Genomic DNA, 15,553 nt, shown 5'->3' with positions numbered 1-15,553 from the left:
GTGACAGTTGCACAACGTTGTGAATGCACTTACTGCCACTGAATTAGAAATGGTTAAAACGGTAAATTTTATGTTACATATATGGCCACAATAAAAAGTGCTGTGCACTCATGCATACGCACACGCACACGTGTACAAACATATCTTGATGACCGTAGAGCAAGAACGACAAAGGCGTAAGATTTCAGAGAGATGTGAAGGTTAGGAAAGGTGAGTGGAGATGGGATTCTGTAGTGATTAGACTTAATCCAGAGCCATTACAACGGAAGTGCTTCTGTAGTGAGGTTTTGGAAACAAAGGTTTGAATGGTATAAGGAAGCTATGTGTAGAGATCGTTCCTTGTTGAAGAGAATGACCTGTGAACGAAGGAGAGGAAGAAAACAATGGCGGGTCGGTTTGCTTAACTGAAGGAGGATGTTTCTTAGGGCAGAAAATGTAATGTGAGTAGAAATTTATGATGTTTTTCAAACTTGCTTACATGCAATGTCATTTGGTTCTCAAAACGAGCCCATGAAGGACTTTGGACTTCTAGAACTCCCATTGTCTTTTAGGGGTTATATATGCATGCATTTTTCATTCGGCAAATGCACGCTGAGTGGCACCAGGTGCCAGGTCCCGTCTAAGTGCAGGAGAGCAGTGACAACAAGCTTTGGGAGCTTCTTGCCTTCATAGAACTTCCAGCCTAATGGAGCAGACAGACCATAAACAAGGGAAAAAAGCAGTTTATGGGGTCATTAGAAGAGCAACTGTTGGAAACTTTAGAACTAACATGTAGAGGAGAAACGAGTCTATTAGCCAATTTCAGCCTTCAGGACCAGCTTAAGGCAAGAGAAAGGGGAGAAAATGGAAGGTAAGAAGCGATGGGGAGCCATGATTGGTGGTCTAGTAGCTTCCAGGACAGCTCTGGCCTCCATGTCCTTTTCCCTGGAGTTATCTCTTCTTTGCTCTGTAATACTAGCTTTCTCCAGTCTTCTGTTGAAAGGCTAAATCAAAGTTTGCAGAACTAAGGGATGAGGATGGTTAGTGAGGGAAGAGGAGATGGGTGTTCTTTTTTTTTTTTTTAAGTTTATTTATTTTGAGGGCAGGGGTGGGAGAGTGGGGGGGGGGGACAGAGAGAGAGTGCACAAGTTGGGGAGAGACAGAGAGAGCATCCCAAGCAGGTTCCGCTCTGTCAGCCTGGAGCCTGACGTGGGGCTCGAACTCCCAAATAGTGAGATCACGACCTGAGCTGAAATCAAGAGTTGGACGCTCAACCTACTGAGCCACCCGGGTGCCCTGAGTTATGTGTCCTTAAAACAAACGTCTGGAGAAGAATAAGAAGTATCTTTGCAATAAGAGGATTGTCTTTTGTCCTATTCAAGCAGTCCCAATGAAATCTGGTGCTTTTTACTTTCATCAGACTGAATAAACTAGAGAAGTTTCACAGTTTTGTCCTTCAAGAGCTGAGCAATCTTGAGAAGGATATTCAGGCTCTGAAACACCTTGAGAAGGATGCCCTGGTAAGTCCTTTTCTTGAATATCCTCTGTGACTTACGAGGATCTGTTCCAGAGTAGAGTAACGGCCAAATACTTAAAACTTTTGTTCAATTCTAGGAATTTTGGGGGAAACAGTCTGATGCCCTGAAATCATTCTGTGATCTGCAAGTGCTGAGGTATTTTTTCAAAGTATTCCTTCTAGAAGTATCTTAGTTGAAGAATGAGGGTAGTGCGCTGGCTGTAGTATGGGTGATCGATGTGGGTGAAACTGCACGGAAGCAGCTATGTAGCTGCATCCTTTCAAACCAACTACTTTTGTGGCACTCCCTGAGCAGAGAGTGTGGCTTAGGGCATTCTAGAAGTGTCAATTTTGAAAAGCATAAGCAGGATCATACAAATGTCCGTGTTTTTGATCCAATTTGTTTTCTTTTAAGCAATAATTTTAAAAAATTGAGTCCATCCTGAGAAAAACACTTAGATATATAGTGAATTGTGGTATCGTAGGTTATATTCTCTCTCTCTATATTCTTTGGGCAGTATGGAGATTTTAACAGTATTTGTTCTTGGGGTCCCTGGGTGGCTTAGTCGGTTAAGCATTTGACTTCAGCTCAGGTCATGATCGCAGGGCTCATGAGTTCGAGCCCCACGTTGGGCTCTGTACTGACAGCTCAGAGCCCGGAGCCTGCTTCAGATTCTGTGTCTCCCTCTCTCTCTGCCCCTCCCCCACTCATACTCTGTCTCTGCCTGTCTCTCTCTCAAAAATAAACATCAAAAAAATTTTAAAAACCAGTATTTGTTCTTCCAATCCATGAGCATCAAATATCTCTTTGTGTCTCTTCAATTTCTTTCATCAATATTTTCTAGTTTTCAGAGTACAGATCTTTCACCTCTTTGGTTAAGCTTATTCCTAGTTACTTTATTATTTTAGGTGCAGTTGTAAATGAGATTGTTTTCTTTCTCTCTCTGCTGCTTCATTATTGGTGTATAGAAATGCAACAGATTTCTGAACATTGATTTCGTATCCTGCAACTTTACTGAATACGTTTACCTAATAGTTTTTTGGTGGAGTCTTTAGGGTTTTCTGTATATAGTATCATGTCATCTGCAAACAGAAAGAGTTTAACTTCTTCTTTACCAATTTGGATGCCTTTTATTACTTTCTCTTGTCTGATTGCTGTGGCTAGGACATCCAGTACTATGTTAAATAACACTGGTGAGAGTGGACATCCTTGTCTTGTTCCTGAGTTTTGTATAAACCTTGTTCCAAGGTTTTGTATAAACCTACTTTATTGAGGGGCTTTATCGTGAATGGATGTTGTACTTTGTCAGATGCTTTTTCTGCATCTATTGAAATGATCATATGGTCCTTATCCTTTCTCTTATTGATGTGATGTATCACATTGACTGGTTTGCAAATATTGAGCCATCTGTGTATCCCAGGAATAAATCTCATTCAGTCATGAGGAATGCTTTTTTTTTTAACGTATTGCTGGATTATGTTTGCTAATTTTGTTGAGGATTTTTGCATCTGTGCTCATCAGAGATATTAGCCATAGTTTTCATTTTTTTGTGGGTCTTTATCTGGTTTTGGAATTGGGGGAATGCACAATTATATGGTCAGTTAATCTTTGACAAAGCAGGAAAGAATATACAACGGGAAAAAGACATTCTATTCGATACTTACATGCAAAATAATGAAGCTGGACCACTTTCTTACACAATACACAAAAACAAACAAAAAATGGAGTAAGGACCTAAATATGAGATCTGAAACCATAAAAATCCTAGGAGAAAGCACAAGCAGTAATTTCTGACATTGGCCATAACAACATCTGTAGATATGTCTCCTGAAACAAGGGAAACAAAAGCAGAAATAAACTATTGGGACTACAGCAAAATTCAAAGCTTCTGCACAGTGAAGGTAACAGCCAATACAACTAAAAGAAAACCTACTGAATAGTGGAAGATATTTGAAAATGACATATCTGATAAAGGGTTAGTATCCAAAAAATATAAAGAATGCATACAGCTCAACACCCAAAACCGAAGAATCCAGTTTAAAAATGTGCAGAAGACATGAACATTCTTCCAAAGAAAACATCCAGATGGCCAACAGACACATGAAAAGATGCTCAACATCAGTCATCATGGATGTGCAACTCAAAACTACAATGAGATATCACCTCATACCTGTCAGAATGACTAAAATAAAAAACACAACAACAAAAATTGATGAGACTGTGGAGAAATAAGAACCCTCGTGCACTTTTGGTGGGAATGCAAACTGGTGCAGCTACTGTGGAAGACAGTAAGGAGGTTTGTCCAAAAATTAAAAATAAAACCACCCCATGATCCACTAGTTGGATTACTGGGTATTTACCCCAAAAATAAAAACACGAATTCAAAGGCATACACACACCCCTACATGTGTTGCCACATTATTTATAATAGCTACTTTATGGAAGCGACCTTAATAAAAAAATGAAATCTTGCCATTTACAATAACATGGATAGATCTAGAGTATACTGCTAAGCAAAATATGAGGCAGAGAAAAACAAATACCATATGATTTCACTCATATGTGGGATTTGAGAAACAGAACAAACAAAGGGAAAAAATAAGAGACAAACCAAAAAACAAACATAGAACAAACAGATGGTTATGGGGGGGGGGGGGGGGTGGGGGGGATGGGCAAAATAGGTGAAGGGGGTTAAGAACACACTTGATGAGTGCTGAGTAATATACGGAATTGTTGAATCACTACATTGTACACCTGAAATGAATATAACACTGTGTGTGAAAAGAGCCCCAACAAACATAAGTCCAGGACCATATGGATTTACAGGTGAGTTCCAACAACATTAAAAAAAAAAAATTAATACCATTCTTAAATTATTCCAGAAAATGGAAGAGAAAGAAAAGCTTCCAAATACATTCAACAAGGCCAGCATTATTGTGATACCAAAATTAGGCAAAGATATTACAAAACAAGAAAACTACAGGCCAATATTCCTGATCAACATAGATGTGAAAATCCTCAAGAAAATATTAGTTAACTGCATTCAACCATACATTAAAAGGATCATTCTCCAAGATCAAGTGGGATTTATTCTAGAGACTCAAGGATGGTTCCATATCCACAAATTAATCCACATGGTATGCTGTATCATAAAATGAAGGATAACAATCATATCATCTCAGTAGATACAGTAAAAGCATTTGACAGAATTCTAATTCTGTTACTGATAAAAACTTCCAATGAGGTGGGTTTAGAGGAACCTACTTCAATGTAATAAAGGCCATATATGTCAAACCCACATCTAACATCATGCTCAATGGTAAAAAATGGAAAACTTTTTCTCTAAGATCAGGAACAAGATAAGGTTGTCCCCACTCACTGCTTTTATTCAGCATAGTAATGAAAGTCTTACACAGCAATAGGAGAAGAAAAAGAAGTAAAAGTCACCACATTGGGGAGGAAAAAGTAGAACTGTCACTATTTGTAGATGACATGATACTATATCCAGAAAATCCTAAAGATCCCATCAAAAAACTATTAGAACCTATAAATACAGTAAAGTCACAGAATATAAAATTAATATACAGAAATGTTTTACATATATTTACACTAATAATGAAGCAGCAGAAAGAGAAAGTAAGAAAACAATCTCATTTACATCACCAAGAATAAGATCCCTAAGAATAAACTTAACCAAAGAAGTGGAGAAAAGACCTGTACTCTGAAAACTATAAAATCTTGATGAAAAAAATTGAAGAGGACACAAATGGAACTATATACATACTTATGGACTGGAAGAATTAGCATTTGTAAAATGTCCATACTACCCCAACCTACAGATTCAATATAATCCCTAGCAAAATACCAACAGCATTTTTCACAGAACTAGAACAAATAATCCTAAAATATATCCGGAAGTATAAGAGACCCTGAATAGTCAAAGCAATCTTAAGAAAGAAGAACAAAGGTGGAGGTGTCACAATCCTAGTGTCAAACTATATTACAAAGCTATGGTATTCAAAACAGTATGGTACTGGCACAAATATAGACCCATAGATCAATCCATGCTTTTATGGTCAATTAATATATGACAAAAAAGACAAGAATATACACTAGGGAAAAGACCATCTCTTCAATAAGTGGTGCTGGAAAAACTGGACCACATTCTTACACCATGCATGTGAATAAACCCAAAATGGATTAGAGACTTAATCCCTTGTGAGACCTGAAACCATACAACTCTTGAAAGAACACACAGGCGGTAATCTCTTTGACACAACCCTGTGTCTCCTCAGGTGAGGGAAACAAAAGCAAAAATAAACTATTGAGACTACATCAAAATAGAAAGGTTTTGCACAGCAAAAGAAACCATCAACATAATGTAAGGCGACCTAGTGAATGGGAGAAGATATTTGCAAATGATATATCTGTTAAGGGGTTAATATCCAAAATATATGAAGGGCGTAGATAGCTCCATACCAAAAAGCCAAATGTTCCAATTAAAAGATAGGCAGAGGACCCGAATAGAAATTTCTTCTAAGAAGACGTACAGATGGCCAACAGACAGATAAAAAGATACTCAACATCACTAATCATTAGAGAAATGCAATTCTAAATTACAATGAGTTATCACCTTCTACCTGTCAAAGTGGCTAGTATCAAAAAAGCAAGAAATGACAGATGTTGGTGAGGATGAGAAAAAAAGGAACCCTTGTTGGTAGGAATGTAAGCTGGTGCAGTCACTGTGGGAAACAGTTTGGAACTTTCTCAAAAAATTTAAAATGGAAATATATGATCCCGAAATTCTGCGACGGGGTATTTAATGAAAACAAAACCACAAGTTCAAAAGGATACATGCGCCCCTATTATTTACAGTAGCCAAGATCCAGAAGCAGCCTAGATGTCCATCAACAGGCAGATGGGTAAAGATATGGGGTGTATGTGTGTATATGCATATACACGCACAACAGATTGTTACTCAGCCATAAAGACAATGAAATCTCCCATGTATGAAAACACGGAGGGACCTAGGGGGTATTCCAAGTGAAATAAGCCAGACAGAGAAAGACAAATACCATATTTCACTTGTATGTGGAATCTAAAAAACAAAACAAATCAAAGAAGTCCTAAGTCCGGAGAACAAACTGGTGGCTGTCAGAGGTATGGGGGTAGGTAGAGGTATGGGGGAGCGGTCAAAATATGAAGGGGAGTGGGAGACACCTGCTCCCAGTTATGGAAGGAATAAGTCATGGGGATGAAAGGTACAACAGGAAATACAGTCCGTGGTATTTTAGTAGCATCGTATGGTGACAGATGGTAGCCGCACCATGGTGAGCATAGCATAACCTACAGCGTTGTTAAAGCCACTGTGTTGTATACACCTGTAACTAATGTTACATTGTGTATCAATTATACCTTAAAAATGTGAAAGAAAAACATTTAAAAAATAGAATTTGACATAAATAACTCAGGATAATACATAATTTCCAATAATATTTTTATGTTAAATTAATATGTATATATATTATATATTATGTTCGGGAGGTTTTTGTTGTTTTTGTTGTTTTTCTTTTTTTTTTAGTGGTTTTTGTTTTACTGGTATGGGTTTATCCTGGGTTCACTCTCCAAAAGTCTTGTCATGATATATGTAGCTCACAATTCAAATGATAATGAGTTTTTTTCACTCATGGCTGAACGTATTCAAAAGACTGGTTTGTAAAAATACAATGACTGGGGCGCCTGGGTGGCTCAGTTGGTTGGGCGTCCGACTTCAGCTCAGGACATGATTTCACACTCTGTGGGTTCGAGCCCCGCGTCAGGCTCTGTGCTGACAGCTCAGAGCCTGGAGCCTGCTTGGAATTCTGTGTCTCCCTCTCTCTCTGACCCTCCCCTGTTCATGCTCTGTCTCTCTCTGTCTCAAAAATAAATAGACATTAAAAAAATTAAAAAAAATACAATGACTAATGAAAAAAATAACAAACTTTGCATATTGATATGAGTAATATATTTTTATGAAAAATAACCAGATTTTTCAAGACAAACGTGAGAAGAATAGCATTGGGTTGTGTTTGCAAATTTCTTTAATATCAGGCTTCACTGAAGATAGCTGTATTCTCATATCTGCTTCTCAGTTCAGTCTGCTGTGATATCACATATCTTGTAGCCTCTGGAAGACACTGTATATTTGTGCAAGAAAGAATGAAAAAAAGCAAATGATGTCTTATTATTACTTATCATTATTACCAAAGCAGTTTTGGACTCATGGAACCTTTGGAAGCTTAGGGGTCTCCAACTTAAGGGGTCCTTTAGGGGGTCCCAAAGGTTCACACTTTGAGAACTGCTGATATAAAGCAATACTAGATTAAGAAGTAGAGAAGATTATACCCCCTAGATTTCTGAAACCTGGAGAATTCACTTATTTTGACTAAACCTCAGCTTTTAGACAACTGTCTTTTCAGTTCATACAGATTACATTGTAGGAATAGTTACAATTTGCTTTCACCTCCCTTGACAATAGGCCCTTTGTATGACTTTAGAATACTCAAAAAAAAAAAAAATCCCTCCAAAATACACATCTCCCAGGGTTTTGCCTTTGCTCTCCACTCTTCCAGTCACCTAAGGAAACCACCCCGTGGCTTGTAGAGGAGAGATGATAATGATGCTCTTAGCTCATGCTGGGTGCTTACTGGGCACCAGGCTGGACTTGGTCAAGATCCAGTATCTGGATCTGATTGGTACCCAGTGGCTGCCCTCTTGGCATGTTTGTGCATCAGTGATGGTTTTTACATATTTTGCTAGGGAAAGGAGAAGGCCGTTCCTCAGACTAGATTATTTCAGCCCCTAGCGCAGTGCTACAAGGAAGTAGGGATTAATACTTTGAATGGTTGTCATGAGATCCCTCTACCTATGTTTCGGGCTAGTGGTGTTGATAGATGCAGTGCCTGAAATAGGATCAAGTGAAAATATCAATTACTTAGAATGGTATTCTGGATTGGCCATTGATTCTCCTCAGCTGACATCCAGGAATGTAACGATCTATGAAATAACCTTATGATGTATGTATGTACGTTTGTGTATAGTCTTAAATTGGCCAAATATAATGAGATGGATCCGTTTTTTCCAGGCTCAATCCAGATCAGTCTTCATGAGGAAAGCCAAAGTCCTGTGTGACGACTGCATTCCTGGGGTAGGTGCAAAGGATTGCTTCGATGGAATTGGAATGGGGGAAAGTAAGCAGTGAAAGATGTTCTAACGCTCTGGGCTCCAAGAAGCTTTCTCCTCTTTCATAATATTCTCCATGCTAGAAATTATCCTTTTGGATCTGGTCTTTCATTGAACAAATATTTATAATTGAGTGCTTGCTCTGCATCGGGCAACAGGCTAAACATGGAGCTACAATTGGTAACACACAGATATGTTCCTGCCCCCGTTACAAATAAATTCCTTGAAGAAAGACAGAAAGAGTCAAGTGAGCAAATAAACTAAGCACAAGTTTACAAAGTGCTTTTGAGGGATACAAGTGCTATGGCCGAGAGCAAGGGTGTGCAGTTTCAGATAGGATGGTCATCAAAGGTCTCTGTGGGAAAGTGACATTTAAGATAGGGTTTCAAGAATAGGAAGGAACCAGGGGAGCCTGGGTGGCTCAGTTGGTTAAGCATCCCACTTCAGCTCAGCTCATGTTCTCACGGTTTGTGGGTTCGAGCCTCGTGTCAGGCTCTGTGCTGACAGCTCAGAACCTGGAGCCGGCTTCAGGTTCTGTGTCTCCCTCTTTCTCTGACCCTTCCCCATTCATGCTCTGTCTCTCCCTCAAAACTAACATTAAAAAAAAAAAAAAAAGAATAGGAAGGAACCAGACTTAGGAACAGTTTAAGGCAACAGGATCGGGTAGGGGAGAACATGACATATTTGAAAAACTGAAAGTTCTTAGCTCAGAGTGGTGTTTGAGGGGACAGTTACTTGAAAGGAAGCTGGGAGCATGACTGAGTCTCATTGAGGTCAGGGCCTCACTGAACAGGCTGAGGAGCTTGAATTTCGTACTACAGGTGAAGGGAAATATGGGTGGGTTCGAGCAAAGGCATTGGGGGTGAGGGTACTGTGATCTGATTTATATTTTAAGAATCCCATCCTAGCTGCCTTGTTAAGAATTGACTGGGGAAGTGAGAATAGAGGAGAGGAGCTGAACTGGATGGGGGGCCTTTGGAGACGGTTAGAAATGGGGAGACACCAGGGGAGACACACTTTTGGGGCCAGGGTTTATAAATCATTGATAGATGGAAGTGATGCATAAAGTAAGGATGACTCCTGGGATTCTGTTTTCTAGCAGTTGGATGGATGGCGTTGCCAGTTAGGGAGATGGGGGAGACCTGGGGTGTAAGGAATGTGGGTCAAGCAGGAACTAGAGTTTATTTGTTCATGTGTTAACTGGTTTTGATGAGGACTTGGAATCATGGGCAATTTTCCAGGAAACTACAATTTAACAAAATGGACTCCTGCAGGGTTGGGAACTATTCATAGAAGAAGTGGAGAGTCAAAAAGAACTACTATGGAGATGTGTATGGTTCAGATTGTGCACGAAGTTCTTCTATCCTTCAGGAAAGGATAACTTCGGTGCTGTTGACTAAATGGTACTAAAGGGTAACGTTAGTACTGTTCCAGCACACAGAAGAATAAAAATTACCCAATTTTTAAATGAACCTTGTGTGACAATGCTAAAATCCAACAAGAATTGCACAGAGAACCATAGAACAAATCTCCCTCAAAAAAATTAAGGCAAAATTCTAAGCAAAATATCAGCAAACACCATTTAGCACCTTATGAAAGGAATAATGTGTCACGATCAAGGGAGATTTATTCCAGCAATACAAAGATGGTGTGATATTAGGGAATCTATCAATACATTGATTGCTGATAGACCTAGGGAGAAAAATCATTGTGATTCTCTTTCATAGATTTCAAAAGGTGTTTGAAAAAAGTCTACATCTGTGTCTGAATTTGTATAAGCCCACATAAAATAGTAGTAATGAGATACTCTGTAGTATGATAAAACAGTCCAGAAGCCAGTATCATGCCTAATGGAGAAACTCTAAATGCATTATTACTAATTTCAGGACCAATAGATGGGGAGACTCAGTAACATAAAGATGTCCGTTCTCACCAGGTGGAGAGCAGAGAATGCAAACTCTGTCCTGATTCTTCTAAGAGCACTAATCCACTTGTGAGGGCTCATCTCCTGACCTCATTTCATCCTGATTACCTCCCCGAGGCTCTGCTTCCTAACACCATCACATGGCGGGAATGGGGGGAGTTTCAGCAATTGAATGGAGTGGGGGTGATACAGACATTCTGTCTATAAATAATGTCAATGGATTGACAGTTTCCGTGGGATCAAAAGTTAGGACAGTGAGGGAAGGAGCACAGGTGGCTGGGAAAGGCCCGAAAAATGCAGTTAGAAAACGGGATGTTATGAATCAAGATTTCTGTAATGATAACATCCGAGAGAGTGTAGCTATGGTGAAATGGAAGAAAATCCTATACGAGGTGAGGAAGTGAAAGAACTGAGAAGCCAGAGAGTGAAGGTGGGTCCCTCATGACGGAGTTTCAGTAACTACTAAGGCTTGACAGGAAGCAGGGCCAAGTGAACAGAGGGGCCAAGATGATGGGTGACGGATGATAATTCAGATGGTTGGCATAAGCAGCAGAGAAGTGTCTGCAGGAGAGCAATTCCTGTATTTGGCATTTTGGAGCCAGGAGAATACCTGTTTCTCTGCCTGGCCAGGAAGTAATGGGATAACAGAGTTAAAAAGAACAACGGCAATGACAAAAACTTTTTTTTTTTTTTAATTTTTTTTTCAACGTTTATTTATTTTGGGGACAGAGAGAGACAGAACATGAACGGGGGAGGGGCAGAGAGAGAGGGAGACACAGAATCGGAAACAGGCTCCAGGCTCTGAGCCATCAGCCCAGAGCCCGACGCGGGGCTCGAACTCACGGACCGCGAGATCGTGACCTGGCTGAAGTCGGACGCTCAACCGACTGCGCCACCCAGGCGCCCCTGACAAAAACTTTTAATTGAGAAGAGGGTGTTGGCGAAGGTGGCACCCTCAGAAGTCAACCACATTTTAGTGAAAAGGAGAAGGGAGGGAGACATTTTCTTTCAAGAAGACGCCGAGGATATTGGGAAGGCCGAGGATTGGAGACAGGATGGGATGGATTTGGAGAGATTTTTCAAGGAAGAAGTTTATAGAAGTATTACTATGAGCCCTAATGCTTCTCTAGATGGCCCAGCAGCTCGTGGGGCTACCGCCCTGTGAGCTTTCTGGAAGTATTGTGAGGCCCACGGAGTGAACAAATACGGAATGTGCTGAACAACTACGAACTATCCTGTTCTTGGATGCAGTCGCTTTAAAGATAGCAACCCTCTCACCCGGTTGGGTTCTTTGAATACTGTTTGCTTCTTTCCCACAGCATTTAATAATGGGGCTTTTTATACAGTTGTCGACTTGAAAATTTCAATTTAGAGGTCTAAGGTAGATTCCCTAAGTAGACCATGTAATGAAAATATATTCATTAAGAATGTAATTCCATATATCTTAGAGTATAGTAGTTAAAAAAAAAAAGTGGTTGATTTTTAAGAACTCCTTTGGGATCCAAAGTTGTGCTTTGTGATGTTTGACCTGGCAATCCCACTTCTAGAGAACTCTCTTAAAGATTAAATTGGACGGCGCAAGGATATGTAGAGTAGTATGTATAACAGTTCTGATAAGGAGCTGTTGGAAAGTGCCTGAATACCTAGCTGGAGCTTGGTTAAATAGATCGATACACTTACAGGATATGTCGCGTTGCCATTGAAAAGAATTAGATTAGATTAATTGATTCGGGAAGACACTTGATCGTGAGTAAAAAGTTAAAAGCCTCTTGAAAAGCATTGTATATCACGTGATCCCATTTGGTTTTTTTAGTTTTATTTTTTTAAAGTTTATTTATTTATTTTGAAATAGAGAAAAAAAATCCCAAGCAGGCTCTGTGCTGTCAGCACAAAGCCCCATGTGGGGCTCCACCTCCTGAACTGTGAGATCATGACCCGAGCCAAAATCAAGAGTCGGATGCTCAACTGACTGAGCCACCCAGGCTCCTCAGATCCCTCTTGTTTTAAATGTTCAATGAGGGTGTATTATGTTCATTCACTCCACAAACTGCTGCATCTATTAGGTGCCAAGTATTGTCTTCAATGCTGGGGTTAGAATGATACCCAAGAGGTCCTTGACCGTCTAGAGGGTACATTTTAGTAGGATAGACAGAGAGTGAAGAGTAAATAGATAAAAATTCGTGACAGTGGTAAGAAGAAAAAAAGTGTGATGAAAGAGACTGATTCGGTGTGGAAAGAGTCCAGTCAAACTTCTCTAAGGAAGTGACATTTGAGCTAACTTGGAAGGTGGGAGGGAGCCAGCCGTGGGGAGAGCAGGGAAGGACATTTCAGAGGGAATGGCCAAGATGGATGTCTGAGGCCATATGCAGCTTGGTATGTTCCGGTGGGGGCCAAACAACAGGAGTGAGGCAGAGTAGTATGAGGTTGTGTGATGGCAGTGGTCACGTCATGGGCTATGGAAGGGGAACAGGATTTTAATCCAGTGAAAAGGGTAATAGTAAAGGACTCCTCTTAATGCCCTCTGTGTGTTGGGATGGGGGATTGGATGACGCAGGCAGCAGAGAGGCAGCTGGAAGGCTGGCTGATGAGTTAGATGTGGTGGGAGGGGTAAAGGACCACATCCAGAGTTGGGGTTTGAGCAGCCTGGTAAAGATTGGTGTCGTTTAATGAGATAGAGAAGACTGGGAAAGGTCTGGTTTTGCTGGGAGGGCAAAGGGGAGGTTGTGGATAGATATTAAAAGTTTAATTGGGAACATATATTCAGTGTGTGATTTCAGCATCTGAATGGAGTTGTCTAGTGGGTGATTGGATATTTGAAACTGAAACTCATGGCCGAAGGCTGAGCATAAGACTGGCTGAATTGACTTAGGGACCGAGCATAGAGAGAACGGCCAGGACAAAGCTCTTGGGCTGCTCCAGGGAGATGAAGCGAGAAGAAGAGAAGAACCAGTTGACCAATGAGATAACAAGGAGAATGGTGTGACAAGAGAGTTTGCGCATATGTACGTGCATGTATACACAGTGAGAGGTCTAGATTCTAGAAGATATGCACCAAAACTGGGGTATTTCTGTGTAGTGACATTTTAGGTGAATCTTCTTAGATTACTTCTGTATTTTTCGAATTTAGTCCCGGATACGAATTACTTTTGTGGAATAAACTCAAACAGCATAACATTTATAAAGAGTTATTTTTTCCCCCTTTCCTTAACCCTCCTTCTTACCTGTGGTCTAGAAGTAACCACCTCTTTATAGTTTGGTATATGTTCTTTCAGACACTTTGTCAATACTTATAGAAGAATGTATACAAATGTCTGTATAAGTATACATGTGTATGTCTTTGAGTAACATAAATGTTATACTAAATATTATGTGTATTTTTGTTCGTTCTCTGAGCAATAAAAGGATCCTTTTCCAAGTCCAGAATTATTTTTTAATAACTATAAAATATTCTGGGTTATGGACCTGCTACAACTTATACATTTGATTCCCTATTGATGCACATCCAGGTTATTTTAAATTATTATTACAAATAATTTTGTAGTGATCATCCTTTTACTTATATCTTGAATCACTTGACCTATATCTTGAATCACTTGAATTATCAGGAAAAAATTTGGGAAGGCTCCCCAAAATTTAGAGAAACAAAAATAACAAATCTTCACATCAAAATAGCACTAAAAGAGGATATAGGAAAAAGACAAATCTGGGCTAAGAATATTGGCCTAATTCCCAGCTCTACTGGAGAACTGGATCAAATGTGAATTAAATGTACATGTTACAGTTGGTCACATGTAACAGGAATCAGGCTGCAGCAGCTACACCAAATAGGGGTTTTATTTTTTCCCTGTAAGCGGCAGCCCAGAGGGAGGGAGGTTATCCAGGGCCAGTGATGCAGTAACAGTAAGCAGCCATCAGAGACCCAGGTCCCTTTAGTTTCCTGCTCGGCCATCCTTCATATGGCTTTGGACTCGACAGAGTGTCCACTCTACTTCTGGGTATCTCTTCTACACTCCAGGTAGGAAGGACGAGAATAGGTGAAATGTGAAAGGTCAAAGACGTGTGCCAGGAAAATCTACCTTCCCCTTCCGTTTTTTTCTAAATTAAGAAAACTGGTTTCGTGGAAGCCGAAACCAACAGAAGTTTGTCTCCATCTTACTGACTGGGTCAGTAGCCCACCCTGGTTGAAAGGGAGTTGGGGGAGAATTTAACTGTTACTGTCTTCCTAACAAGTGGGGTTCTGTAAATAAGGAAGAAAGGGAGAACAGATGTTGGGTAGATATCTAGTACTGTCTATCATGCCCAAGTCAAATTACCCGAGCTGAACACAGAAAAAAGAGAAATAACTTAAATCACACAGGTGATTCTCTCTGCCATTCTTTGCAGATGAGCCTGCGCCTAGGACGCTTTAGGACGGGAAAATCAGTTCCCTCGTTGATATCAGCTCTTACCTACATCTTGTTTTATGAGCATCACGTTGGGCTCAGTCCCAATCTGTGTATTAACAAACATGCATTTTGCACACAGCACGGCCCCGAAAGCCAGCCCAGCCACTGCCTTTGGTATTCCACCCAAGAAATACTGGTATTTTCTTCAACACGGGAGGAAAAAAATAACTTGCTGTGCTGGACTGTTGAGAGATGGCGGGCACATCCTCGAAGCGTCACTCGTTCGAGACATTTTTGCAGGGTGATTTTTGACTCCAGCCAGTTCTCCCGCAATGAACTGACTTTAGCTTCCAGTGGCCATGGAAGACAGAACTTCGCTGGATATCTGAGTTAGGGACGTAGCTGATAAAACAGAGTGACATTCATGTTGGCTCACCGAGTTCTGAGGGACCAAGAGCTGGGTAGTTCAGGCTCAACTAATTGCTGTTCTTTTTTTTTTTTTTTTTTTTCCCACCAGTCTGAGCCAC

The 15,553-nt window shown here is 40.3% G+C and overlaps 1 protein-coding gene across 1 annotated transcript in view; it reads left to right on the top strand.

The window, feature by feature from the left end:
- SYCP2L (synaptonemal complex protein 2 like) overlaps positions 1-15,553 on the top strand; it is a 117,024-nt gene that overhangs the window by 92,077 nt on the left and 9,394 nt on the right. The window contains exons 30-31 of the mRNA XM_043593132.1: positions 1,400-1,499; positions 1,594-1,652. Of these exons, the coding sequence (XP_043449067.1) occupies positions 1,400-1,499; positions 1,594-1,652 (159 nt within the window). The remainder of the gene's footprint in view (positions 1-1,399; positions 1,500-1,593; positions 1,653-15,553) is intronic.

This window comes from Prionailurus bengalensis, chromosome B2, assembly GCF_016509475.1.
Source record: "Prionailurus bengalensis isolate Pbe53 chromosome B2, Fcat_Pben_1.1_paternal_pri, whole genome shotgun sequence".
NCBI lineage: Eukaryota > Metazoa > Chordata > Mammalia > Carnivora > Felidae > Prionailurus > Prionailurus bengalensis.
This window is presented reverse-complemented; position numbering and strand designations above follow the sequence as displayed.